General features: G+C 39.2%; 1 protein-coding gene across 2 annotated transcripts; it reads right to left on the reverse strand.

The window, feature by feature from the left end:
• Nucleotides 1–27,542, reverse strand: rnf139 (ring finger protein 139). 2 transcript variants are annotated; one of them, XM_059022579.1, is made up of 3 exons: nt 27,158–27,284; nt 8,897–9,020; nt 1–3,666 (listed from the first exon to the last, which is right to left on the reverse strand). In XM_059022579.1, the coding sequence occupies exon 3, from the start codon at nt 3,605–3,607 to the stop codon at nt 1,826–1,828; it is 1,782 nt and encodes a 593-aa protein (XP_058878562.1). In that variant the 5' UTR covers nt 3,608–3,666; nt 8,897–9,020; nt 27,158–27,284; the 3' UTR covers nt 1–1,825. The 2 variants fall into 2 exon arrangements, with proteins under 2 accessions (XP_058878562.1, XP_033854493.1); XM_033998602.3 differs by lacking the exon at nt 8,897–9,020 and having other exon boundaries at nt 27,158–27,542.
• Nucleotides 27,543–27,813: the final 271 nt, after the last annotated feature.

Genomic DNA, 27,813 nt, shown 5'->3' on the forward strand with positions numbered 1-27,813 from the left:
AAAAATTAGCCATATTTTATTGCATGTACAATAATGGACACCATTTTAGTATTAAGACGACAGTCATACAAGAGACCAGCAGTAATGACAAGAGGTACAGTTTTAAGTTAGCACATCATGATAAATTAAACCTTACCCCAGTTTGGAGCTTTAATTTTTTCATCTGAGCATATGAATTATTGTGCTTCATCTGAAATGTAATACTTTTGGTTAATGATTAAAAACTATAAACTAACATCACAATTAGGGTTTGAACTAATCAGTGTTTATTTTGAGCTGGTTTACGTAACCTGTTAAGTTTGAGGCTTCTCCACTAGCTGTTAATTTACAATTCACTTGTATCTGATAAGCAACATTAAACCGTACCTGACTGAGTGGGTAGGTGCTGAGTGCACGCTGAACGCTCATAATCATATACACAATAACCCACTACGCTGTGCAATAAGACATATTACATTCGCAGTGCCTTCACCCACCCAGAAGTGTGGTAGATACATCTTATCGCAAAGCCCGGAGTGGGATATTGCGCTAATAAAATGTCTCTATTTATATATTTTTAAAAAGATTTTAAACTTTAAAATTAAGTTTTACTGAATGTATCCTTCTGCCAGCGCAAAATAGTTCATATACATTTTCTTTAAAAGCTAGAAATTTGCTGGAAACCTTATTACCGTTGAGTTAAAAAAAGAAAAAAAAAAAAAAAAAAAGATGGCTAGAGAGGGAGATATATTCAAGGTTATTTTTTTATTCTCTCTCTCTCTCTCTCTCTCTCTCTCTCTCTCTCTATAAATAATGTATAGATATATGCGTCTCCTCAGTACTGATTTAACTTCAGTCAGACGGTCCAACGCAACTTCTCTCCACCGATTTTAACTCCTGCCCAAGGCACAATTGCTGTGGCCAAAGAGATCAAGATTTTGAGATTTTAAAGAAGATAAATCATATTTAATTTCTGTTAGTGTTTGACTATTAAAAAAAAGATAAATATACTGAATAGCTAAAGGGCCTCAAATCCTTAGCTGGCAGTAGGTTTTGAGAATTTTTTTTTTTTTCTTCAAGCTGTTGACCCAGAACCACTTTGACCTTCAGGAGATGATTCACCCCTAGCCATGCAGGAAGATAATTCTTATTGCACAGTCATGTGATCTTGTTCAGCCAATCATTGCATTTAATTTATAAACATGTATAACATCCGGTAAGGACCTAGGGGACTCATGCTTAACAGCAAATCAGAAAGACCTAAAGGACTAGATTAATACAGGTCTTTCTGATTCACTATAAGCAAGTTAGACATAATTGTGCTGTTAAGAGGGGTTGTAACATGGTTGACACCCAAATTGCATGCACCCTGCATTGGTAGTGTTTAATGCAGCTGATCCGAAACAAATAATACATTACTAAAAGTTATCACATTATGGAAAAGCCTGACACTTGGTGCACAATTAACAGATTTATTACAGTACTTTGGGCACTTGTAAAAAATAAACACCAAAACGTTCAAGCCCTTTTTGAAACAAATCCCAACCTGAAAACTTTATCACTCAATAATGGTATTAAAATTAAGCTTGCAATTTAAGATGTTCAAACAAAACTTAAAGATTAAACAGACTTTTTTCAGTAAACCAGAATTCACATGGTAAGCTCTAGCCCTAAAAATGGAATGTGGGGATTAACCTTGATATTGCCTACTATATGTACTGTATCATATACCTCATACTAATTATTACCCCTCTTCCCCCCCCCCCCCCCCCCCCAAAAAAAAAATTATCTTCACTGATGTTGACATTTATTAAAGTACAAATTAAATCTTAAATATAATTTCTGATTATTCTCCACTGGAGTCTGTGTCATCATTAATATATTCTTCTTCTACAGCTGTACTGCCATTCTGGGTCCCCCACTCTTCCTCATCATATTCAATACTGTCATTATCTTCATTAAGTTCGTTATCAGGTTCAGGCCCACCTGCATCAGCTTCAGCACCCACTGCTGCCCTTTGGTTTTCGTTTGGCGCCACATATCCATTGTTGTTGGCAAAGATGCCATTTTCTCTAGAGCCTTCCTCAATATAGACCTTCTGGTGGCACATGGGACATGTGTCCTGTATATAGAGCCACTTCCGGAGACAGAGAGCATGGAAGTAATGGTGACACGGGGTAATACGAGCAGAGGCAGTGAACTCCTGGTAGCAGATTGCACAGACATCCTCGATCTCCCGTAGTTGCTCACCTTTCATCTCTGGAAGGGAGTTGATCTTCTTCACAGCAGTTCTTCGGTTAATGAAGGTCTTCCATCCATTCTTGGCTTGAAGATAAATGTTGAAGTAAGCGTGGAGGCACATCATGCAAGCGCGGATCTTGCTGCCAGATTCGAACATCATGGTATAGGCTCCATTCCCGAACATGATCACCCCGAATATGAATTCGATGACATTGCCGGTCGAGCGCACATAGTACACATAATCGTCCAGCTTCTCCCACAGGACATTGTAGTAGCCGTCAATCATAAACAGTGTGTAAACAGTCAGGGAGACCATGACCTTCAGACACAGTTCAACACAGAAAGCAGTCACTGCAAATAACCATGTGTTTAGTACATAGTGGTTCCAGAGCACAAAGCTGAGCAAAATGGGCAGCACAAAAAGACATAAGGAGACCAGGAGGACTGGGAAATGTCTTCGGAAAGATGAGACATGTGAGGCACTCAGAGACATGAGAACTGGATCGGTCATCCCATGGATAAAATGCAAGATGGCAGTTAATAGAAGGCACATGTTGCGGCTGAGACGCACGAATCTCTCCTCTGGGTCCAGACCACTGAGTCCAGTCTGCAAAGCCAAAACGAAAAACAGTACTGGGGCCACAAAGCCCAGACGTTTGTCTTCTTCCTCTGTGGACCCAATAAACGCCAAGATCCCCAAGCCTAAGTAATGTGCTATGGAGGAGATGACTGCGCTCATACCCAGTACTGTCAACGTGGAGTCGCAACCGCTTATGATAAGGTTGCACAACACTTCCCAGAAATCATCCCAGGAGATGAAATAATGTTGGTTTCCTTCATCGTTGCCTGCCACCTTGACCACGTAGACCAATATAATGGCCTGGGCAGTCAGTCGGGTCAACCAGAAGACCCTAAGGACATCTGGAAAGCGGATCCTCTTCCAAGTGTCCTCCACTAGCAGCTGGACCCCATAGATGCGGTACATGTGTCGGATGAGAAGGTAAACATAGCGGCCTGAGTAATAGAACCACTTAAGTTTCATAGTTAAATACATAACAGTGTGCATGGTCAGAACTAGGCCGGATGCCACAGCCACCAACTGTCGAACATTCACTGGCAGCTCTATAATCAAGCCCCATATGGGGATCATAATGTCCAGGACAATTAATGCAGCATAGACTGACTGTACATTAAGAAGTGCCACATATCCAATCCCAAACATGAGCTGGAGCATGACCAAGCCCAACCACAGTGTAGGTCCATTTTTTGGAGACAGCTTGACTCCTAACGCTGCAGTGTAATAAGCACTGTAGAAGTCTATGTGCGAGGTGGCAAAGTAGTTGATCAGAACTGTCACTGCTCCCAAGAGGAGAGCAAAGCACAACATGTAGAATTTGAAAAGTGCTTTTTGTGATAAGACCAGGACCACACCGGACACTAGAACACCTGCAACAAATAAAGAGTTGGAAGTGTTACTTTGATTATTTTAAAACAATGGATTTAACATGTTATAACTTTATGAAATTAATGTTGCCAGTGTCACTGGTACGTGGAAGTGCCATGAGAGGTTCCCCTCATAGTTCTACAGCTTAATTTAACACCTCCTGCCAGTCAATTACGGACCACTCAAGCAGAGACTGACAAATTACGTTGTAGTTTCATGACATTGGTTTTACAAGGCCTGTTGGAGTAGAAAGGGATTTGATTAAGGCTTGTCCGTTGCATGGGATAATCACAAATTTGGACAGACAAGTGCTTCCAAAGTATTCAGTGGTCCACTGAAACTAGGGATGCACCGATAATTGTATCTAAATCAATGCAAATTATAATAAAATTCCATAATCTGTAATAGCATTTTACTGTCATTATCACAGATTATTATGATCCTCCCTTGAAAGCTCAGTCTCAAATCTATGATGTTATACTTCAGTTCATAGTTTTCATCTCCAATCCCGCTTTACAAATTGCCATCCTGTGCCGCTTAGTCTCCCCATCAATCAAGCAAACTCTGCTTTATCAAAGCACACTTATGGGTGTGGCAGCTCGCAGCAGGAAGTGCAATGTTATTTATAACTTTTGTTATTGCAAAATTTTAGTCATTTTAACACTGTACAACACAGATTTTCTGTTTATACATAACCACCGTTTGTATGCTTGGGGCTTTCCAATTATTTTCATACAGCTCATAGTCTGTTTCTTGGACCTTTTTTCAGGTACCAGTAGTAATAAATAGGAATACATGCAATATACTAATAGTCTACAATCTTTTACATTTTTAACTGCAGTTTTATCAAAAAGCTACAAAAGGATCTTAGGAATTAATTATTCAGACTAGTTAACAGGCTGTTTTTGACAAGTATGTTTGATGCACATTACCCAGGGCTCAAATTCCAGCGCTTGATTACCAAAATCACGCATTTTCCAAGTTGCTCCTATATATCTGCAACTTTCAGTATGTGAAAATCCTGCAGGGACATTTTAAGACTGCAAGGAAGCAACTATTTTTTTTTTCCCACCCAATTTAGAATGTCTAATTTAAGCACATGCACTATTGTAAGTAGTGCTAGATATGCAGTGGTTTGCAGAATTATTCACCCCCCTGCAATGTTTACACATTTTGTTGGCAACCGAGCGTACTCCACGACACTTTCAAATTAGATGTTACATGTAGAACCTACACAAACTACTCCAAATTGATAAAGTTAAAAAATGCATATAGAATATAAATAAGTAAGATTTACAGAGAAAAACAGATTAATCTCATTCTTAAAGTATTCAACCCCTTTGCTACTGCAACCCTAAATCAGCTCAGGTGCAAATGATTTGTTTGAAAGGTCACAACATTCGTGAAATGGTTTCAGCCTGTGTGTACTCAAAGTGGTTTAACTTGTAGATAATTTCCCTCAGGTATATAAAGACTTTCAAGCTGCAACTCACATAGTGATCCAACAAAGCAACCATGAAGATCAAGGAGCTTTAGAAACAAGTCAGGGATAAAGTGGTAGAGAGGCACAGAGCAGGAGAAGGTACAAGAAAATTTCAAAAGGCGCCGATCATCCCTCTCAGCACAGTGAAGTCCATCTTTAAAAAGTGGAAGATGCATCATACCACCCAGACACTACCCAGGTTGCCCTCCCAAACAAACAAAGCCAAAGCCACACTGGAGTGGTTGAACAAGAAGAGAATTATGTTCTTGAGTGGCCCAGTCAAAGTCCTGACTTGAATCCAATCGAAAGTTTATGGCGAGACTTGAAGATTGCAGGGGATCGATGATCCCCAACAAACTTATCAGAACTGGAGCAATTTTCCTGCGAAGAATGGGCAAAAAATGTCACCATCATAAGAACATAAGATCATAAGAAAGCTTACAAACGAGAGGAGGCCATTCAGCCCATTTTGCTCGTTTGGTTGTTAGTAGCTTATTGATCCCAGAATCTCATCAAGCAGCTTCTTGAAGGATCCCAGGGTGTCAGCTTTTTAACAACATTACTGGGGAGTTGGTTCCAGACCCTCACAATTCTCTGTGTAAAAAAGTGCCTCCTATTTTCTGTTCTGAATGCCTCTTTATCTAATCTCCATTTGTGACCCCTGGTCCTTGTTTCTTTTTTCAGGTCAAAGAAGTCCCCTGGGTTGACATTGTCTATACCTTATAGGATTGTGAATGTTTGAATCAGATCGCCACGTGAATAGATTCAATTCTTTTAGCCTGTCTGCAAACGACATGCCTTTTAAACCCGGGATTCTGGTTACTCTTTTTGTAACAAGGTGACCAGAACTAAACACAATATTCTAGGTGAGGTCTTACTAATGCATTGTAGAGTTTTAACATTACTTCCCTTGATTTAAATTCAACACTTCTCACTATATATCCAAGCATCTTGTTAGCTTTTTTATAGCTTCCCCACATTGTCTAGATGAAGACATTTCTGAGTCAACATAAACTCCTAGGTCTTTTTCATGGTTCCCTTCTTCAATTTCATTATCTCCCAAATGATATTTATAATGCACATTTTCATTGCCCGCATGCAATACTTTACACTTTTCTCTATTAAATTTCATTTGCCATATAAGAACATAAGAAAGTTATGTTCTTATATAGCTAGTAGAGACCTATCCAAAAAGACTCATAGCAGTAATTGCTGCAAAAGGTCCTTCCACTAAGTACTGACTTAAGGGTTGAATACTTATGCAACCAGTAATTTTCATTTTGTACATTCTTTGCAAGTTTTGCTGACATTTAACCTCCTCGTCATATAACAGTATTCAGTTTAACCACTACAGCTTTGAATAAAAAAAAGATAGTTTGAAAAACTGCATACATTATTTTTTTGTAATTCAACAAAATGTGACATTATTGGTAGGGGGTGAATACTTCTGCAAACCACTGTATGAAATGACGCAAGACTTTAATCTCTCGTCCTGTGATAGGCGAATCTTGGCGGCCATCTTAACCACCCAGCTGCTTATGTCTCACCCGAAAGACGGGAGCACATGGAGGTTAAGTGACTTGCTCAGGGTCACACAATGAGTCAGTGGCTGAGGTGGGATTTGAACCGGGGACCTCCTAGTCCAAATGTGGCACAGCACCCCATTAGCCTATTCTAGTCTTTGAAGACTGTACTATATTCTACCATAGATTAATTGTACAATATACCGTATGCTGACATTTGATTTGCTCGTGGCCTTGCAATTGAACTTAAGGAGAAGTCAAAAGGTCAGAGGCAAGGTCATTTTTGGATAGAGTGCAGATGGTTTCCTATATGTTTTCCATAGTAACCATGACCCTATCTGCATTATCTAAGAATTATAAGCCCGTTTTGCATTTGACCTTAACAGAGGTAAAAGATCACGGTCAAGGACCTTTTTGGATATATGGGTTACTGTGTTCCATTGTAAACATGACCCTATCTGCACATGAAGACTGTACTACATTTTACCATAGATTAATAGTACAACATACTTTTTGGATAGACCATATGTTCCTATTTGTGTTCCATAATAACCATGACTAGCTGCACTCTGTAAGGAGTTATAAGCTAGTTTTCCATTGACCTTAAGTAGAGTTCAAAAGTCACTATAAAAGGCAATTTTTGAATACCGGTGCAGCATATATGGGTTCCTATATGCGTTCCATATATATAGCTTTGATCAATAAAACATCAAAATGAGCAAAATGAGCCAAATGGACTTCCACTTGTTTGTAACATTTCCTATGTTCTTAAAGTCACTACAACATAACACCTCCATGAATCTATACTGTTCAAATATTTTAGAAAGTAAAACAAGTAAACAGTATTTCTGGCGAACTGCATTACTAAAAACGCTGCTAACATACGCAATTCAGTAGTGAAAAATTAAATGTTAAGCATTATATTTAAATGCAACATTTCCAAAACAAACGGGCCACTAATGTAGATGCCTTACGTGCTATTAGAAAATAATTGTTTCAAGCCAAATGTCTCTGTCAAAACAACTCCCCAGTGCACATTAAATAAGAACATAAAGACATTTTACTAGCGAGAGGAGGCCATTCGGTCCATCATGCTCATTTGGCTGTTAAAAATCATGCAATGTAAAATTAGACAAAAGACTACCACTATAATTACAACAATAAACTGCAAGTACTTTTCATTGCTTTCATGATGAACCTGTAGCCGCCTGCATGGGCGGACTTGTGTTGTGTGACACAGAACCTCTGCAGGTGAGGCGTCACATTGATCCTGTAGTGTTGGGGAAACCGATATGCTGACAGTGAAGTCTGTATCCATCCTGGTCTTTCCACTGCTCATGCATGCAATTCAAAACACAGGATTTTCAGAGCTGTCACATTACATGCACATAAAATACGGATTAACACCAAAGAATATAAAAACATCTGACATGCAGTAGAGTTTTAATGACACATGTCGGCAAATTTTATTTTTGCACTTTCTAGCAAATGCACTAATGACAAAAATAAACAAGAATCAATGACTCCCTTTTGATCAGCTTCAAAGTGAACAGGGTGGCGATCTCAAAGATATTTCAATAAATTGGTGGCATTACCTCTGTTTGTTTTTCACTTCTTTAAAACATGTTTGATATTTTGACTGTCTGCGTTCAACCAGATTGCTGTGTCATCTGGCTGAAATCCAAAATACTTCCACACCAAACTTTTCTCTGGCATTCGCCAGGACTGCTGCAGTAATTTAATTTTCCCAGAATGCAGAGAGTAGTTGGTCACTTTTGCTAAGCGGAAATGAGTAAGCTTATTTCATATTGTTTTTAAAGCACACAATTAAAGAGTTTTGTTTTAAAAGCTCAAAAATAAATAAATAAAACATGGTATCGGAAAAACCGTGATACTTCGATATTTTTATTTTACTCCGAATTAGGTATCGTAGGATTTTGGTATCATGATGTACCATAGGTATCGATATACCGCGGAACACTAATCTAACCCTAAAAATACCCTGAATTTTGCCAAATGACCCTTTGTATTTTTTCACAATGAAAGTTTGTTGTTTTTAAATTGGATTTTATTTTACACCATTTGATTTTTCAATGGAAAATTTACCTATATTTTAATTTTGTAAGAAGGGTGTGAATCACTCACAAAACACAGATTTGTGTTTGTTTGAATTACATAACAGGCTCTCTGTATTTTTTGTTGTTTTATGAATAAGTATGAAATCACCTTGGTGCCCTTGGGTCGGATTTGTGTTTTGCCTTTTTGTCCCCTTGAACTGCCTTGGTGCCCCTGAATCTTCACACCCAACGAAGGCAACATTGCCTTGCTCTTCATGACCTTAACTGATGCCCTGAGAATGTATCAAGATACATACAATAAGTTACATCTGTGATATGTTCAGTTTAAAGTGTAAATAGAGTGTCAAATTACTCAAGTTTATTGATATTAAATATCGTTAAACAGAACAAGCTATGGGTTTGCAGTGCTGTTCTTTAGAAACACAGAAGTGCTACAGATATGTTTATATGTACCATAATGTAAACATATTTTTTATTTTGTGCTGCAGTCAATCAGTTTTGTTTGCGAACAATCAGTATGCCTTGCACTTGTCCGTGGGACAATCAGAATAAATCCCTTAAAATCTAACCCTATAGAACAGCGGTGGCCAATACGTGGATCGCAAAAGATTTTCGGTGGATCTCGGGACAAATCAGAATAAGCACTAGCATATAAGCATGCAACAGTTTTTGTCTCTGCGATGGGCAGAGCCTTCTGTGTCGTCCAATAGCACAGATAAAAATATCCCAACAGTTTCTGCATGAGACTAACAAAATGCTTGTGCGAACGTACATTTTAATTTAGGCACACGTATGCGACTAGAAATTCCTTCAGCTGAAAAAAAAAAAAAAAAAAAAAAAAACACACCTCACAGGTCAGATCTAAACTCATAGCTCAATCGTAATGTACTCTGGGAATGTAGTTTATTGGTGTCCACTGCCCACTGTTATTCACACATTAAAAACTACAAATCCCATACACCACCAATTTCACTGATTTATCAGTGCGATGGCTACTCGTTTCCAGACAGTTTGTCAAACCAAGATGAGAAATAACAAATTCATATATGTCGGCGTCTTTACAAGAAATTAGCAATGCAGGTATGTCACAACATGAAAGCCAACAGGGAACTTTGAGTTAGTTAGTTACATTTTTAACAGGGAGCCAGATGTTCAAACATGAAAATATATTAACCACAGTGCTTCAAAACGGTACTCAATGTGCGGAGAGGCAGACCATCCCACGACCATAAACAGGCAAGAAGCACATTCTGAGGAACATGCTGCCAGGCAGTTAAAAAGAAAAAAAAAAAAATGGTCCCTTTTTAATTTTATTGATGCAAAAGTATTGAACTGCCCAAGTGTGCACTTATGTAAGAAAGGAAGGAAAAAAAGATCTGTAGATATTCAACAATACATTTGAGCAAAAATTTTATTATTATTATCATTATTTTTTGTGTGCACATCTGTTTTTTTTTTAAACTTAGGTGCACATGTGCCTAAAAAAGTTAGTGTAGAGCGTTTGTTACGTTTTTGTTGTTGTGGTTGTTTTGTTTTATTATTGCTATTTACGTATTGGGCACTATTATATAAAATCCCCCTAATAATTGTTGGTCACAGCTTACTGGTGGATCGCGGAGCCCGTTGAGATCCACCAAAATGGATCGTAGTGTTTGGTGTATTGGCCATCACTGCTATGGAATATATAACATAACAGTGTTCTGTTGGTTAACAACAACAACAGCACTTTTTTTTCTTCTTCCTATTAACAGAAGCTGTTTGACAATGTGTGAATACTATAAATCACGCATTACATGTCACTCACATGCAAAATTCGATCTTTTGATTTGTATAATGCATATTACGTAAACAAAAGTTGTTAATAAAATCTGCTAACACATCGTAATACATTACGTACAACTGGAGCAGGGTATAGTATCCAAAGCAGTGGGCTCGTACCTCTAGTGGTTGTAGTGCTTCAGTAAAATATGTACTGAATATCCTGAATATCTAGTGTATACGACAGTATAAGAGAAGTGCTATGGGAGAATATGTTTGAAACACACAAAATATACAAATCATTTTAAATTTCAAAAACGGAGCACCGTACAACCGGAACGGCAGCATATGAGGGACGCACAAGCACTGCCTAACCCAGAGGATAGCGGTGTGAACTTACACACTCAAGGACCCTTGTGCCTACAGAAGGCAAGGCAGGGTCTACTACATTAATACAGTAGAACCTGGAGAAAGAATGCGGCATAGCCCAGCTATCCGTAGTACAAATGTCAGACATTGGGCACCAAAGATGTAGCCAACCCTCTAGTTGAATGTGCGGCTACCCTACCAGGTGAGGCAAGCCAGCACCATTATACGCAGTCGAGACTGTGTCCACAATCCAGTGTGACAGACGCTGCTTAGAGAGGGGCTGTCCTAGGGTCCATGTTCTGTTACAGACAAAGAGCTGGTCAGATTGACGCAGAGCTCTTGTCCTAAGCACGTAACATCTCAATGCCCGCACTGGGCAGAGGAAATTCAATCTCTCATCCTCCATTGAAGCAAACAGAGGTGGATGAAAAGACTCCAGTTCCACAGACTGGTTAATGTGGAAAGCTGTAATCACCTTGGGGAGGAAAGCGGGGTTGATGCGCAGCGACACCCTTCTGCCATCCTCCCAAATACGCATGCAGGAGCTGTGCACAGACATCGCCTGCAGCTCACTGATCCGCTTAACGGAGGTGATAGCTAAGAGGAAGGCTGTCTTCATAGACAGGTACTTCAGCTCTATGAAGTGTAAGGCTCAAACAGGGCTTTCGTGAGAGCCTCTAGTACAATATTAAGGCTCCATTCAGGGAGAACAGTCCTCCTAGGAGGGCGTAATCGCCATGCGCCTTTAAGGAAACAGGTAGCCAAAAAATGCGCACCCGGAGACATAGAATCTACGGGTGCATGGCAAGCAGAGATAGCCGCTAAATACACCTTCAAGGTGGAAGGTGATCTTCCAGCATCAAGCAGTTCTTGCAGGAACTGCAATATGACTGGCATAGGGCAAGTGATGGGGTCATGGTTTCTAACCAGACACCAAGCTTGAAAATATTTCCACTTATAGGTATACAAAGACCTAGTGGAGTCCATCCTAGCGCTCTGCATTGTACCCACAACCGCGTCCGATAGCCCTAGGGCTAGCCAGCGGTCCCTTAGGGCTTCCCACAGACACGATCAGCTGACGGTGTCTGTCGCGCTTGGGGTGCAGCCGAAGGCACTGAGCCACACTTGAGTGGCTTGGGTGGGTGATGAAGCCGAGGCCATCCGACCCAATAGTTTTTAGCACAACACCAATTGTACTGTGAACCCTTGTTGAACAGGGCCAGACAGTTGCAATGGCAGCCACTCTGTCATCCAACAGGCAGGCTTGCACTGTGTGGGCCACTGCTCCTTTCTGCGACTGGGCAGATCAACCAGTCGTTCAGGTAATTCATCACCCTGATCACTTGCAGCTGCAAGGGAGCTAGGATAGCATCCATGCACTTTGAAACGTGAGGGGGGCTAAGGAGAAGTCGAATCACAGCACAGAAACTCAGGACACTCCACTGTAAGGCGAAGCGGAGATACTTCCTGTGCGCTGGACGAATAGGAACTTGGAATCCGCATTCTTTTGGTCCAGTGTGATAAACCATTCGCCCGGCTGGACAGCCTGGCGAGTATGGCAGACGCCAGCATCTCATTCGCTACCTGCTGAGACGCCTTGTGTTCTCGGTGGGAGCGCTGCAGCAATTCCTTAACCGCTGGTCCAAAGTAATGGTCAGGGAGGTAGGGGCTGCTTTTGAATGAAGGAGCCACCTTCCCATGAGGCCGCGACATAATCGCATCATGGTCCTCCTCAGCAAAGCTGAAATCCGGTTCCGTAATATCCGGGGCAACCACCGGTGCAGGTGGTGTCAGCTCCGGCGTTATTGGCTGAGCTGGGGCCACAGCAAGGCTTGAGCCTGCTGCCTGGCCAGGGGCTCCCAGCGCCGCGTACGGCTCAGCCGTGTATTGAAGCACTCAGGCACCAAGGGTGCAGACGCACTGAGGACACTGAGTGAGGTAGAATACAGTACTGGTGCATCGAAGCATCGGGGGCACCGAGTGCAGGTGTTATTGACACGCAGTGGCGCTAAGCACCGAGGTATGGAGCAACTAAACACCGAGGGCGCAGAAGCACTGAGAGGCGCCCAGCCTTAACTGCATGAAGTCAACACAACACGGGGTAGCGCATAGCATACACCGGGGTGGATACGCAGACTTGAGTGGCTGTGGTAGGCAATCAGGAGAGCAGTACAGGGGAGCGCACGGTGCAGCACAATGGTGCAGAGCAGCGATAACCTGGTTCTGGACTGCGTGCAGTGGACATAGCGTATGCCAGGGGGGAGCACAGGCTCAAGGAGCTGCAGCATGTTATTTCTTTTTAACTGCAAAGGCAGTAATATGAAAACATACAGGCTTATACACGCAGCCATTAAGCTATGGGAGAAACACATTCACCATGCCAGGCGGGTGACCAAGCGCGCCGAGTAGGCGGACTGAAACAAGCCGGAGGATTCAACTCAACAGCGGGACAAAGTAGAGCTGGGTTCCCGTGGAAGAATCACGCTTATTATTTATTTCTAACTGCAGGGCAGTAAAGAAACGAATGCACACACACCACAGCAAGCTGTGTGGTTAGAAAATATCGGTCACCATGGCAACACGGGTAACTGATTTTGTTTTGTTTTTCCAGCCCACCGAGTATGCGGGCTGAACAAGCCGGCGTATGCAACTCAACAGCGGGGCGCAGCTGAGCTGGGTAACGGCAGATATCATACTACATTTTCTTTTTAAACTGCAAGGCAGTAAAGACAAAACACACACACACACACACACACACACAACAGCAAGGTTGCGAGGGTAAAATAGCAGTCACCACGGCAGCATGTGTAACTGCTTTTAAACAGCGCACAAGTAGGGGCCTGAAACAAGCCGGCGTAAACAACTCAACAGCGGGGCACAGCATAGCTGGGTCCCGATGGAGAAATGGCACTTGTATTATTTTTTATTTCTGCGCACTGATGTACTAGACACCTGCCTACCGAGCACCGTGCGCACAGAGTACCGTAAGCACTACATGCACCGTGTACTGTGAAGCACCGTGCGCTCTAGCACTAGCTTTGTACCAAGCACCGCACACAGAGGGTACCTTGTGGGATGATGGCGTTGCAGGCTGTACAGGGATGGGACCCCGATATGGGCCTGACTTTGTGCATTAGCACTGAGGCACTGCTCGCACTAAGTTGAACACTGGTAAGTGTTAACGTAGTGTGTACACTCACTAGCGTTACAAGGTATTAACACTGCACACTGTGCGCCGAGTACCGTGGGCACGTAGTGCACCGTGTACAGCGCTGTGTATGAGCACTAGTGTAGAACCAGTTTACATATGCAACATGTATGCTGAGCCCCGTGCGCACCGAGTATCCTGTTTCACAGGTACCGTGCAGCACCATGAGCTATGCACTAGGTTGAGTAGTGCTAGAGTGGTAGAGGTACTAGCACTAGCACTTACGCACCACGTGCACTGTGCGTACCGAGCACTACGCACACCACGTACCGTGCAACGCTATTGTGAATTACCACGGAGGCGCTGGGCACAAAGCGTGTACATGTACCTATCACTGCTTGTTATGTAGAAAGCAGTGCTTACGCAACGAGCGCAACGTGCACTGCTTGCCCCGTGCATTCCAAGCGCGGTGCGCAGTGGGTACCATAAGAACATAAAGTTTACAAACGAGAGGAGGCCATTCAGCCCATCGTGCTCGTTTGGTTGTTAGTAGCTTATTGATCCCAGAATCTCATCAAACAGCTTCTTGAAGGATCCCAGGGTGTCAGCTTCAAACAACATTACTGGGGAGTTGTTTCCAGACCCTCACAATTCTCTATGTGAACTGCATACCATGCGCACCGTGCATAACCGCACTACAGCGGTAGAGGTACTAGCACTTGCGCACCACGTGCACTGTGCGTACCAAGCACTGAGCACAATGCGTACTAGGGTACTATGTACCATGCGATGCTATCGTGCACTACCGCTGAGGCGCTGGACTATACCTCGCCTGCATTGAGCACCAAGATAAAAAATATCACGGGCTATGCGTGCGCCTCGGTACCGCAGCACCAGGGAGGCCACTACGCAAAGTGCGTACACTGACCGCATGGTCAACACACACACACCTGGTCAGCGCGAAGCGTGTACCGGGGGGGGGACGCAGGGCCGAAGCCACGGTGGGTGAGTTTAAGCAGACAATAAAATATTATATATCTGTATCAGAAAGATAGAGAAAGAGAGAGTACACCATTAGATTACACAACCCAACTCACCGCAGTGGTCGGGCTCGACCGGTGGCTCCACTCGACAGCGGGGATACGGCCAGGCCTAGCCCTGTGGAGGACACGTGTACTCTCAAGAAGACAACCATTCACGGAAGCCTGCACAGACAGTCGCTCACATACGACAGACAGATATAAAGAGTGGCCTACCGCCCAAGGGGTGAGGCTGCTGAAAGACAGAAAGATAAAAGGACTCTGTCTTTTTTAAGTCGTTGATTCCAGGAAAGCGGCAAGCCAGCTTTCAGCACGAATGCCAGGGAAATACACCTGACTCGAGAAGTTATTTTCTATCAACACGCTCAGCTCAACACAGAGGTCTTACCTTACCGTCGTGAGAGGGAAAAAGAAGGAGATCTTCCTGTGAGTGACGGTTTTATACCCTCGGTGGGCGGGACCGAGTGCGTCATCCCAGGAAGGGGCCTTCGGCAGCTCTGGTATAGAGAGCTCAGCAATACCTACCTCAAGGGCAGGAATATCCCATACATAATGTTGGTGGTCATCTTCGAATTGAAGGGAACACTTTATTTATTTCTTTTTTTAACAACGTAAACAAAAATGCTGCTAATAACGCTAATAATAATCAGTAAACAGTAATTATCAAATAAAAATCAAACATCAAAACGTGTGCCATTATCGACTTGCTCTGTGCCATTTATTGAAATACAACAGAACCCGGGGTTGTCGTCGCAACCACTGCACATTTTTCTTGTGTCTTGTTTTCATTTTCGTAGCAGACCCTGCACCTTTTTTACGGTTTCTGCTTCCCTTGTGTTGGAGGGATAGTCACAAATGCGTGTACACAGCTACTTTGCGCAGGCATTGTGATGGATCTGGCTGCCGCATTGCCTGTACCCAGTGCTGTGTTTTGATAGTATTTTGTCACATCACTGCCATTTCAAACCAAACAGCTTCCAGTTTACAGCTGGCTTACCTGCATGCGCTTTTGTTTGATACCAGCATCACTGTTGCTGGTATCAAAATCCTCCGAACCATTATAGAAAGACCACGTACGTTGCCATGTTTAGCTTTTGCTAAAAATGATAAACTAAACAAGTAAAACTAATAATAAAACAAAAAATAATCATTTATAATAACACAATATTTATATATATATATATATATATATATATATATATATATATATATATATATATATATATATATATATATATATATATAATATATATATATACACACACACACACACACATACATACACACACACTTGTAAAAGTTGAATGGCTTCCCACAATATATCTCAGTGTTCTAAACGCCCACAGGTTGATTGGAATCGCTACATGACACGCAATTAGATACAAATGTCACCTGACCCTCCCCCGACTTTCATTGCACATTCCACAGTACTAGCACTGCTTTAGAGAATGAAAACAAACGCTAGACTGAGAAACCGATCATAGAATAGAATGGGAAACTTGAACACACACAGGTACAGCAAGGTACTGTAAGTGGGTTTTCATTTGACATATGTGCGTACGTCAGTGTTGAAGTCGTTAAGGAGCCTTGCACTTCATTACAGTACATTCCGTTAGAATGGTGGAAGTTGAATATACAGCACTTTCCCCGGTTGGCAAAACTGGCAAAGGCAGATTTGTGCATTCCAGCATCATCTGTGCCTTCAGAGCGAGTGTTTTCCGCTGCTGGCCTTGCAGTCAATCGTTTGCGCACAAGACTCACTCAGGAGCATGTAAACAAGATCAATTTCTTAAACAAAAACATCTACGTTGGATACCGAAACAATACAAGAGATTATTATATATATTTATATATATATATATATATATATATATATATATATATATATATATATAATAATTGGATTGCATGGAACTCTAACTGAATTTGGATACAAGATTTTTTTTTTTTTGACAAACTATAACAACGGAATTTTAAACTAAAATCAAAAGTAAATAACTTTTTAGTTTTGAAATAAGCATTTGGAACCAATGGAAAAATTGTTTTAAATTGTCTTCATATTGATTTTTGTTCTGGAGTTTTTTACTGCATTACTGCAATGCGAGGAAGACACAATTAAACTACCATTTTCAAATTAGCATTTCTAAATGAAAGTGAACTTTTTTGGTAACTTTTAAAAAACTGTTTTGAATGGTCCTGGGTTTGTGTATACTTCGTATCTTCGGTTTTGGATTGGTTTCTTGGAGAGTACAACTTAAACAATGTATTATTGAATTGTGTATGGAATGGGTATGCTGCATGCTGCATGTGCCAGCATCACTTAGTCTTATAGTTTAAACGTTTAAACTATTAAAAGCAAAAGAGTATAAACGTGTACCTAATTAGACAATATTTACATCCCTAATGTATATATGAGGAATCGAATCGATCGAAAAATCGATTTTTGGTTTACTCATAGCAGCTAAAGCTAATGATGCTTTGTGACAGCAAAGAGAACATAAAACAGGAATGCACTAGAAGCTGATCAAAAGGGAGTTCATTGATTCTTGTTTACTTCATCATTACAGTGCATTTGCTAGAAAGTGCAAAACTAAAATTTGCCGACATGTGTCATTAAAACTCTACCGCATGTCAAATGTTAGCGATGTTTTTATATTCTTTGGATTTTGTGTTAATCCGTATTTTATGTGCATGTAATGTGACAGCTGTGAAAACCCTGTGTTTTGAATTGCATGCATGAGCAGTGGAAAGACATATCGGTTTCCCCAACACTACAGGATCAATGTGACGCCTCACCTGCAGAGGATCCGTGTCACACAACACAAGTCCGCCCATGCAGACGGCTACAGGTTCAGCATGAAAGCAATGAAAAGCACTTGCAGTTTATTATTGTAAGTCTAGTGGTAACCTTTTGTCTAATTTACTTTCTTTGCAAGACTTTTAACAACCAAATGAGCATGACAGACCGAATGGCCTCCTCTGTGCACTGGGGTGTTGTTTTGACAAAGACATTTGGCTTGAAACAGAATGTTCTAATAGCACGTAAGAGAAAGACATCTACATTCATGGCCCATTTGTTTTGTTTTGGAAATGTAGCATTTAAACATAATGCTTAACTTTTAGTTTTTCACTACTGAATTGCGTATGTTAGCAGCGTTTTTATTATCTTTTTTTTTTATCCTGCTGAACTAATTATTAAATTATTTGAAAGTGGTGATTTTCAAAATATCTAACACTATAAAATTGTAAAACGAACACAGTGTTTAAAATGAAGGAATACAATGATTGTGTGTATTCCCTAATGCAACACATTACTGTGTTAGTTTAAAAAGAAATGTTTTACAGTGCACATGAATCAATCAGGCTAGTCTAGTTTAGCATTATACTCTGTTTAATTGTTTTACTTTCTAAAATATTTGAACAGTATAGATTCATGGAGGTGTTATGTTGTAGTGACTTTAAGAACATGAGAAATGTCAGAGTTCTCACCAGGAATTTTCACAGCGTGGTGGTGGGAGGAGCGGGGGGCGGGAGTGGGGGCGGTGAAACAGAGATCCTCTCAACCCCCTGCAGGCGAGGCAGAACAAGTCATGCACATGCTTACGCTTTGTGGAAGTAGTTGTCAGCATATATAATATTCTATATCTATGGTTGTCAGTAGGTAGATGCAGAGTCTGCGTCATAAGATGACGTACTCCCTAGTAATGCATGGACGCCATTCCAGAGGGGAAACTAGATTTTTGCCATAGTGTTATCGTTTCTGTCCGACTGAGAAACCTGTTTTTATATTTCAAAACATTAATAGCCTACGATTATGTGGATATGATTAGTGCTGTTTTTATTCTTTTCAAATATTAGGTTTTCTAAACTTTTTTCCCCCCAATCGTAGCCTACTGCATAGTACTTGTTTCTGCATGTGAGTTGTATTGTATTATTTGTAGTTAAAATAATATAGGCTTCTTATTGATTACTAAAAAAAGCTATACTAACAACGTGCATCATCTCACATTTTAAATATTCTAATAAACTTTACTGTGATCATGTGATTGTGGAGTTTTGCTTTTGTTGTCGTTGTTCCGATATATATGGTTGTTGCACCATTAAAAGACGTGACTTACACTTGATCACACATGTGCTTGCAAGAATAAGTGGAAAACCCTGTTGTTACATAGTTAAGGACTGTACAACAAATGTTTTTTCCACTTAAAGTAAAACTGGACATGTACTGTGTCTCACATTTTATATTTTAAAACTTACATACTATATGAAAATGTATCTATGGGAAACTGAAGACATACAAAAGGATTATTGTAAAATTCTGGAACTAAAGTCCTTGAAATAAAAAAAGATTGAATATCTCAAAACTGTTTGAAATTATTATTAATATTATTTTTATTAATTTATTTATTTATTTATTAGCAAACGCCCTTATCCAGGGCGACTTACAGTCGTAAACAAATACATTTCAAGAATCACAGTAGAAGTAATACAATTAAGAGCAAGATAAATACAAATAAACACACATTACTGTTCTTCATTTGAACTATTTATTTTTTTAACCCAGCTTGTTATTCTACGTTCCCGCTAGCTGCTCGCCACGTCGCCACAAGCGAAACATTTTCCCTTGTGGCTCAACTATTTTTCCCCGAAGTTCGCCATGGTGGCAAAGGCTTTGAAAAATGTACTTGTGTAAGACTGCCAGCACATTCAATGTGTGTTGGTAGATGAATCAACACAGACTGTTTAGTTTTCATGTTGCCCAATAAAAGCTCTTTAGCTTGATCACATAACATATGCATGCCACAAACGTTGTGTTTGGCAGGAGGACAGAGGCTCTAATTAGAAAAGGTCAGCAGACGGCGCTGCTTGTAAAAAAAATAAAAAAAAACAACAAAAATAAAAATAATTAAAAAAACCCATGTGGCATCCAAACGGTAAAAAAATTTATAAAACAAATTGTAAAGACCAATTACTAGAATCATGTTCCGAAAGATGTAGCCCCAAGGAACACCAGTCACCCGTGTACACACAACTAAAATATGACCGTGATATTAGTCACGGGGATGTGAAGCAGTCATGGTTTCAATGATACCCTCTGGTCCCAAAAGAACATTTTCACAGACAGCAAGCCAGAAACACGCAGCTTCAAGATCACAGCTAACCCCCACCCCTGTTACAACATTAACAGTATGTACATAATATTATTAATCACATTAGTACAATCTTGTGTAACTAGAGCTGCAGTCGGTCAGGGAGGCATTAATATTAACATACACTAATAGCACTGTCTACTGGCACAATTTTGCTTTACCGTTCTGTAGTGGAAAGAAAACCACATCAGTCAAAATAATGTAAAGGATTATGCAGCACATGAATATATCTGCAAACCTATTCAGAATTTAGGAAATTTTGGCATTTATTAAATGAGAATCAGAGTTATAGTGCAATTTATATATAATATGTATGTGTACTGTAAATGGTAGGGTCTGGCATTTAAATATCTACGTGTTTTCAAATAAAATACACATCTTTTTGCCTTGCTGAAATAGTAGGTTTATAACCTGTTTATAGTATTTAATAAAACAGTATGCTGTATTATTGAATTGTGGTTTGTCAAACTTGTACTTTACTTGAACAAAAGTTATTGTATTTCTTGCTCTTATTGTATTACTTGTATTGTAACGCTTGAAATGTTTTTGCTTACGATTGTAAGTCGCCCTGGATAAGGGCATCTGCTAAGAAATAAATAATAATAATAATAATAATAATAATAATAATAATAATAATAATAATAATAATAATAATTTAAGTGGCTAAAGTTTTTCCAATGTGGCAAAAAAATGTTAAGTTGAAAGTCTTAGAGGGAATGTAGTTATGGTATAATAATAAAGATCTGCAGTGGTGTTGGTTGTTACAGAGCTGTGTATCAGGGGCGCCCCCAGGATCTAGTCTCATCCATCAACAGGGGGGGGATGTGCTAATAAAGTTCAGTGAAGTTCAACTTTGTCTCCGTGTCTCATACATTACACACACCAAACTAAAGAACATGCTGTCACAACCAACCCATTGAAGAGTATTGAGAGCTGAAACAAGTTTTTTAAGAAAACCAATTTCTATCACATAAAGGAATAATCAACAATGTTTCACAGGATCATTATTATTTTTTGGCTGTTACACAAACTGAAAACACAGCATAACGTCCTGAAAACAGCGTCATTTTTCTAGGTAATAACATAACGGCCCGTTACGCTCAACAGCGCTGACGAGAACCCTCAATTTTACAAACAAGTGGAGGTCCATTTGGCCCATCTTGCTCATTTGGTTGTTTATTGATCCAAGCAAGAACCTCATCAAGCCATTTCTTGAAGAACCCATGTGAATCAGCTTCCACAACAGTGCTTCATTTTTTCATTCCTTGCTCGTGTTTTTAGGGCACTTCTAAGATACCCCTGTATGTAAAACATCTGGCCTAGTTATAAAAAGTCTACTTCAAGGAAAGTATTTCTGTGTTATTTTGTTATCTATAAGAATTAAGAGAGTCCTTGCAATTAGAGTATTTAAAGCTGACCAAAAACGCCAGAGTTCTCTTTTTATATGCAAGAAATAAAAAAAAATAAAAAAATGGTGTTGCTTACACTAAGTGTTGCTCTTTCTTACCAGTTTTATTTAAATGTTATAGTCAGTGACAATGACCTTTGAATACACTGGAACTTGTCTTCAGCAGTGTATGTGTGTGTGTGTGTGTGTGTATATATAAAATTTAAACAGCAAGCATTCCACGATGCATTATTAACTGTATATTAGCCTCTTATGTACTTTGCACTTGCAAAAAAAGGAAGTTGGCAGCTATTTAACATGTAATGGACATAAGATCCAAAGTATCGTGAGAGTATCGATATCATGGTATCATATTGATACTCCCTAAATGAGGTATCACAGAACACTAATGTCAACAGGCATGTCTTGCTCACAAAACTTTACACCAAGTTGCTACTTAAGAATGGTTTTATGTTATTTTTTTATGAATACAGTAGAGAGTCAATTATCTGATCTTTGATCAACCGTACTGTCTAAACCACCCGAACGCACCTATAATCACGTGATGAATTACGTGTGGTTGCAATCCCGCGAATCCCGTACGGCAAATTCAGCTCCCAAATCCCGAAAACGAGTTGCGATCGCACTGTGCCGTTTGGGGATACGAATTGTCCCATATTGTTTTATTGAAGTTGTAAAACCAAAAATACATGTTTTTTTCTCAACACAAGATATTATACAACTGTACTTTGATTAAATAAAAAAGTGTATTATATGTACGCATTATTTACCATTGTTATGAATTTACTATTAATCAATATTATAAAATCAACTTGGCTCAGACACCTATTTATTTTTTTAGCCATGTTTATCACATGGAAATGTCTGATAAACAATGACATCATTAGTTGCGCAGAAATCCACTGAGCACCACCTGCGGTTGTGCAAGTACGGCATTAACTAACCAAACTGAATTAATAACTGACTCGACACTTGTTCCAAACAGGATTAACTAGTGCGGTTGTCGCTGCCCTTTGTAACCAAACTGTGTGTGTATACAAACCATATTAAGAGCAAAAGGTGAACTCACAACCGCATTTAGCCTGTGTATGTGTACGTAGCCTTAGTAACTTGGCAACCAACTCCTGGCGCTAAAATTAAAACCACAAAATTTGAAATTTGCGTTAATGATAACAACCACTGTCTGCAGCTACTTCGCTCAACATGGCTGAGAGAAATAAATAAAATTAAAAAAGACTTATTGACTGACAAAAGAGACACAAAGAAAACATTCAGTGTGTGTATATATATATATATATATATATATATATATATATATATATATATACACACACACACATATATAGAAATACATATATATATATACACACACACACACACACATATATATATATATATATATATGTGTGTGTGTGTATATATATATATATATATATATATATATACACACACAACTTCAGGTTTTACAATTAACTGGAATGTGTTTGTTATTTGTTTTATGAAAGCTGCATAGAAAGATGCATTGTTTTCAGTTATTTTTTGTTCATTTGCCTGTATTTGAACAAATGTGGTTTCCTGATTAAACATCATAAAAAAAGCTGTACGCAACTTTATCTGTTTTCACTCTGCCTACTTAAAACTCATCTTGCTGTGTGATGGTGCCTAGCAGAAAAAAATACTTAAATTAATGTGTTAACATAAGGGAACAGTTTTAAACAACGCTAATTTAGTACATGCCAAAAGTTTTACCAGGATCTCATCTGTCCGCAGCCACATTTTTATTTTATTTATTAATTGACACGTTAGAATTCCGGGCTTTAAATTGTTGTAGTTACGCAAATTAAAACAAGTCACCTTGTTCTTGATTTTTCTTCTACAGTACTTCGTCAGTAAAGGCTGGAGATCACATCTATTGTTATTGAGCAATTATTGAATTTTTTAAGTTTAATGATTACTAAAGTTCTGTAGTGTGTTAAAGTTGTACTGAATTGTATTCTTTGATTTTCAAAGTTTGGTATATGGTACGTTTAATTGCAGTATTTCATTACCTTAACTGTAGGTGTGATATATACAGACGTGCTCAAATTTGTTGGTACCCTTCCACAAAAAACAAAGAATGCACAATTTTCTCTGAAATAACTTGAAACTGACAAAAGTAATTGGCATCCACCATTGTTTATTACCACATTTAATAGAAATCAGACTTTGCTTTTGATTTTTTATTCAACATAATATTGTAAATAATAAAACAAATGAAAATGGCATGGACAAAAATGATGGGACCGCTAACCTAATATTTTGTTGCACAACCTTTAGAGGCAATCACTGCAATCAAACGTTTTCTGTAGCTCTCAATGAGACTTCTGCACCTGTTAACAGGCAGTTTGGCCCACTCTTCCTGAGCAAACTGCTCCAGCTGACTCAGGTTTGATGGGTGCCTTCTCCAGACTGCAAGATTCAGCTTTCCATAGATGTTCGATAGGATTCAGATCAGGACTCATAGAAGGCCACTTCAGAATAGTCCAATGTTTTGTTCTTATCCATTCTTGGGTGCTTTTAGCTGTGTGTTTTGGGTCATTATCCTGTTGGAGGACCCATGACCTGCGACTGAGACAGAGCTTTCTGACACTGGGCAGTACGTTTCGCTCCAGAATGCCTTGATAGTCTTGAGATTTCATTGTGCCCTGCACAGATTCAAGGCACCCTGTGCCAAGCGCAGCAAAGCAGCCCCAAAACATAACCGAGCCTCCTCCATGTTTCACTGTAGGTATGGTGTTGTTTTCTTTGAAAGCTTCATTTTTTCGTCTGTGAACATAGATCTGATGTAACTTGCCAAAAAGTTCCAGTTTTAACTCATCTGTCCAAAGGACATTCTCCCAGAAGGATTGTGGCTTGTCAATATGCATTTTAGCAAATTCCAGTCTGGCTTTGTTATGTTTTTCTTTCAAAAGTGGAGTCCTCCTGGGTCTTCTTCCATGGAGCCCACTTTCGCTCAAAAAGCGACGGATGGTGCGATCAGAAACTGACGTACCTTCACCTTGGAGTTCAGCTTGTATCTCTTTGGCAGTTATCCTTGGTTCTTTTTCTACCATTCGCACTATCCTTCTGTTCACTCTGGGGTCGATTTTCCTCTTGCGGCCGCGCCCAGGGAGGTTGGCTACAGTTCCATGGGCCTTAAAACTTCTTAATAATATTTGCAACTGTTGTCACAGGAACATCAAGCTGCTTGGAGATGGTCTTGTAGCCTTTACCTTTACCATGCTTGTCTATTATTTTCTTTCTGATCTCCTCAGACAACTCTCTCCTTTGCTTTCTCTGGTCCATGTTCAGTGTGGTGCACACAATGATACCAAACAGCACAGTGACTACTTTTCTCCATTTAAATAGGCTGAATGACTGATTACAAGATTGGAGACATGTGTGATACTAATTAAATAAACTAATTAGTTTGAAATATCACTATAATCCAATTATTTATTATCTATTCTTAGGTGTACCAACAAATGTGTCCAGGCCAAATTTAGAATATCTTTGTAGAATAAGCAATAATTAATCTCTTTTCACAGCTTCTTTGCTTTATTCTATGACATACCAAAGGCATGCAAGTATACATGATAAAATAGCTTTTAATGTCATCACTTTTCAGGAGGAATGAAGCATTATTTCAATGAGCTGTAAGGGTACCAACAAATTTGAGCACGTCTGTAGCTAGTAATCTATGTGATGGAATAGGTTACTAGCCATATATCATCATCAGTAGGTACTTCTGTACTAAGTACTTGTGTATGTTAACTTTATTCTATGCATTATTAAACAGATTCGCTACTCTATCCTTTTAGAAATGAACAATCCAGGCAACACACAGGTGTTCACAACATAAACTGGTACACTGAGATGAATACGCCTAACTTTATATGAAAGTAAACCAGTACTCCCTGCACAACCACGTGGTTTAACAAACTAAGAATATGACAAAATTGTCTTTAGGGCAGGGCATAAAACTTATACTGCGTATGAGCGAACTTCTTAATTTAAAGGGAATTTGTGACATTTGTCATTGTATCTATCTAGGCATATAGTAAATTTGTGTTTCATTTATTTTTATCTTCAGGGGCCAGTTTTGCAAAAATTTTAATCTGGATAACAGTGATGCATCTGGATTTTGTAATCCTATATTCTGTGATCGCGATTACTTTTACCTGGGTTTTTTTTCAGAAAATGTCTCTGTTGGATTACTGAATTTCTATCACAATGTAGGATTAGGCCTACATAGTCCAGATCACTGTTATCCAAATTAAAAAGGTTGAAAAACCGTCCTCTGGATATCGATTATGTTTTCTTTTTTTATTATTATTCTTTAAAAATTAAGTAAATTTGCAGTTTTCCTATATTTTTCCAATAATTGACATGTTTTTAAATGTTTTAGCAAGTGTGAGAAGCAATGCTGGTAAAGCGCGATTTTTAAATCCACAAAACAATTAGCTAATTTGATTGTCATACTTTTAAATTGATTAAGGCCGGGCAGCAGTGTGGAGTAGTGGTTAGGGCTCTGGACTCTTGACCGGAGGGTCGTGGGTTCAATCCCAGGTAGGGGACACTGCTGCTGTACCCTTGACTCGTACTTTACCTAGATTGCGCCAGTAAAAAAACCCAACTGTATACATGGCTAAATGTATGTAAAAATAATGTGTAAAAAAAAATATATATAATTGTATGTAAAAATAATGTGATATCTTGTAACATTTTTAAGTCGCCCTGGATAAGGGCGTCTGCTAATAAATAAATAAAATTGTCGTGTTAAACGTATATTAACGAAAATAATTAAGACGGCTTCAATATTGACTTATCTATAGTACAACTTAAAAAAAAAAAAATAGAGAATTTCCACTCAACTGAGAAGGGGTCATACAAACTCCTAGTCATAATTTATTTAATTTTTTTTTCTTTTTTTTTTTTTTTAAAGATAACATAAATATGATTGCACATCAAAATAAATCACACAGTAAATACATTGACTAGTGAATATACAAAATATTTGTAAACACTAGAGTAGTAAGGTAACGTTAACCACTATAATTAAGTGATAACAACAACAAATACAGTATTATATTAATTCATTTAACGGTATGTCATATTTAAAAGTATTATAAAAACGATGTGATTTAAAGCATGCGTGAACCCCCTCCCTTTAAATTCAGAAACCAACGCATGCGCAGTATACGCTTCCTCCCCCCATTTACCGTGACCCCGGTATTATACTTTTATATACAACCATTTGATAAAAAAAAAAAAAGGTTATACAAAAGTTATACATTGCAGTGAATAGATCACTTAAATGTAACAAATATCTATCATACATGTTTTTAACCCAAATACTTATTTAAAAGACGGCTTTCCGTGGACTCAGGTCTGTGCACTTGATCAGCAGGTGAACAAACTTAGTAAACAAGGTTTTAAGTACTGACAATAAGAAAGCGAAACTGACAGGTTACACATTATTTGAATAATAATGCATTTTGAACGCAGTACAACTTACCTAATAACCTGATTAAAACCTGTGCTGCTGCGCCAGTCAACCCAGAGCCCGGATCATGGTAAGAGTTAAAGATGGCGTCGATAATGAAAATACAGGGAACTCGGAGCACTACATCTAGCACAGCCAGGGCCTGAGGTGATGGCATGGTGCACGGTTCCTTGAAGACTTGTCCTAACGGTGGACGATATTAACCCTCGCTTCTCTATTTTTGAAACACGTTAAATTAATATTAGAGGTTATTTCCCTGGATCCCTACCCACTGCCATTTTCACAGTCCTCGTTGCTATGTGCGGAACCAAGGATAGAAAAAAAAAAAAAAAAAAGCAGCATAGGACATTCCATCCCATGGTTCAATCTTGGTATCCCATGACTCAATGCGCGACTCACCAGGCGCCATTATTGGAGCCCACTCAAACTTAATATAAAGTCATTAGAATAAGATTCAGTCTTTTAGTGACAGCCAGGGATGGGGAGTATTGGAACAAATTGGTATCGTGAATATAAAAAGAGAAAATGGGGAAAAAGCTGGTGGAATATTCGCATTTCATATGACAAATTGGGCAAAAGAGATTAAGTTGAGTAAATAAAAAGAATGGAAAATAGAGATAACATATTGATTTCAAAATGGGATTTAAAAAACGAAAAATATGTGCTCT

The sequence above is a fragment of the Acipenser ruthenus genome, chromosome 4, assembly GCF_902713425.1.
Source record: "Acipenser ruthenus chromosome 4, fAciRut3.2 maternal haplotype, whole genome shotgun sequence".
In the NCBI taxonomy this organism is placed as follows: Eukaryota; Metazoa; Chordata; class Actinopteri; order Acipenseriformes; family Acipenseridae; genus Acipenser; species Acipenser ruthenus.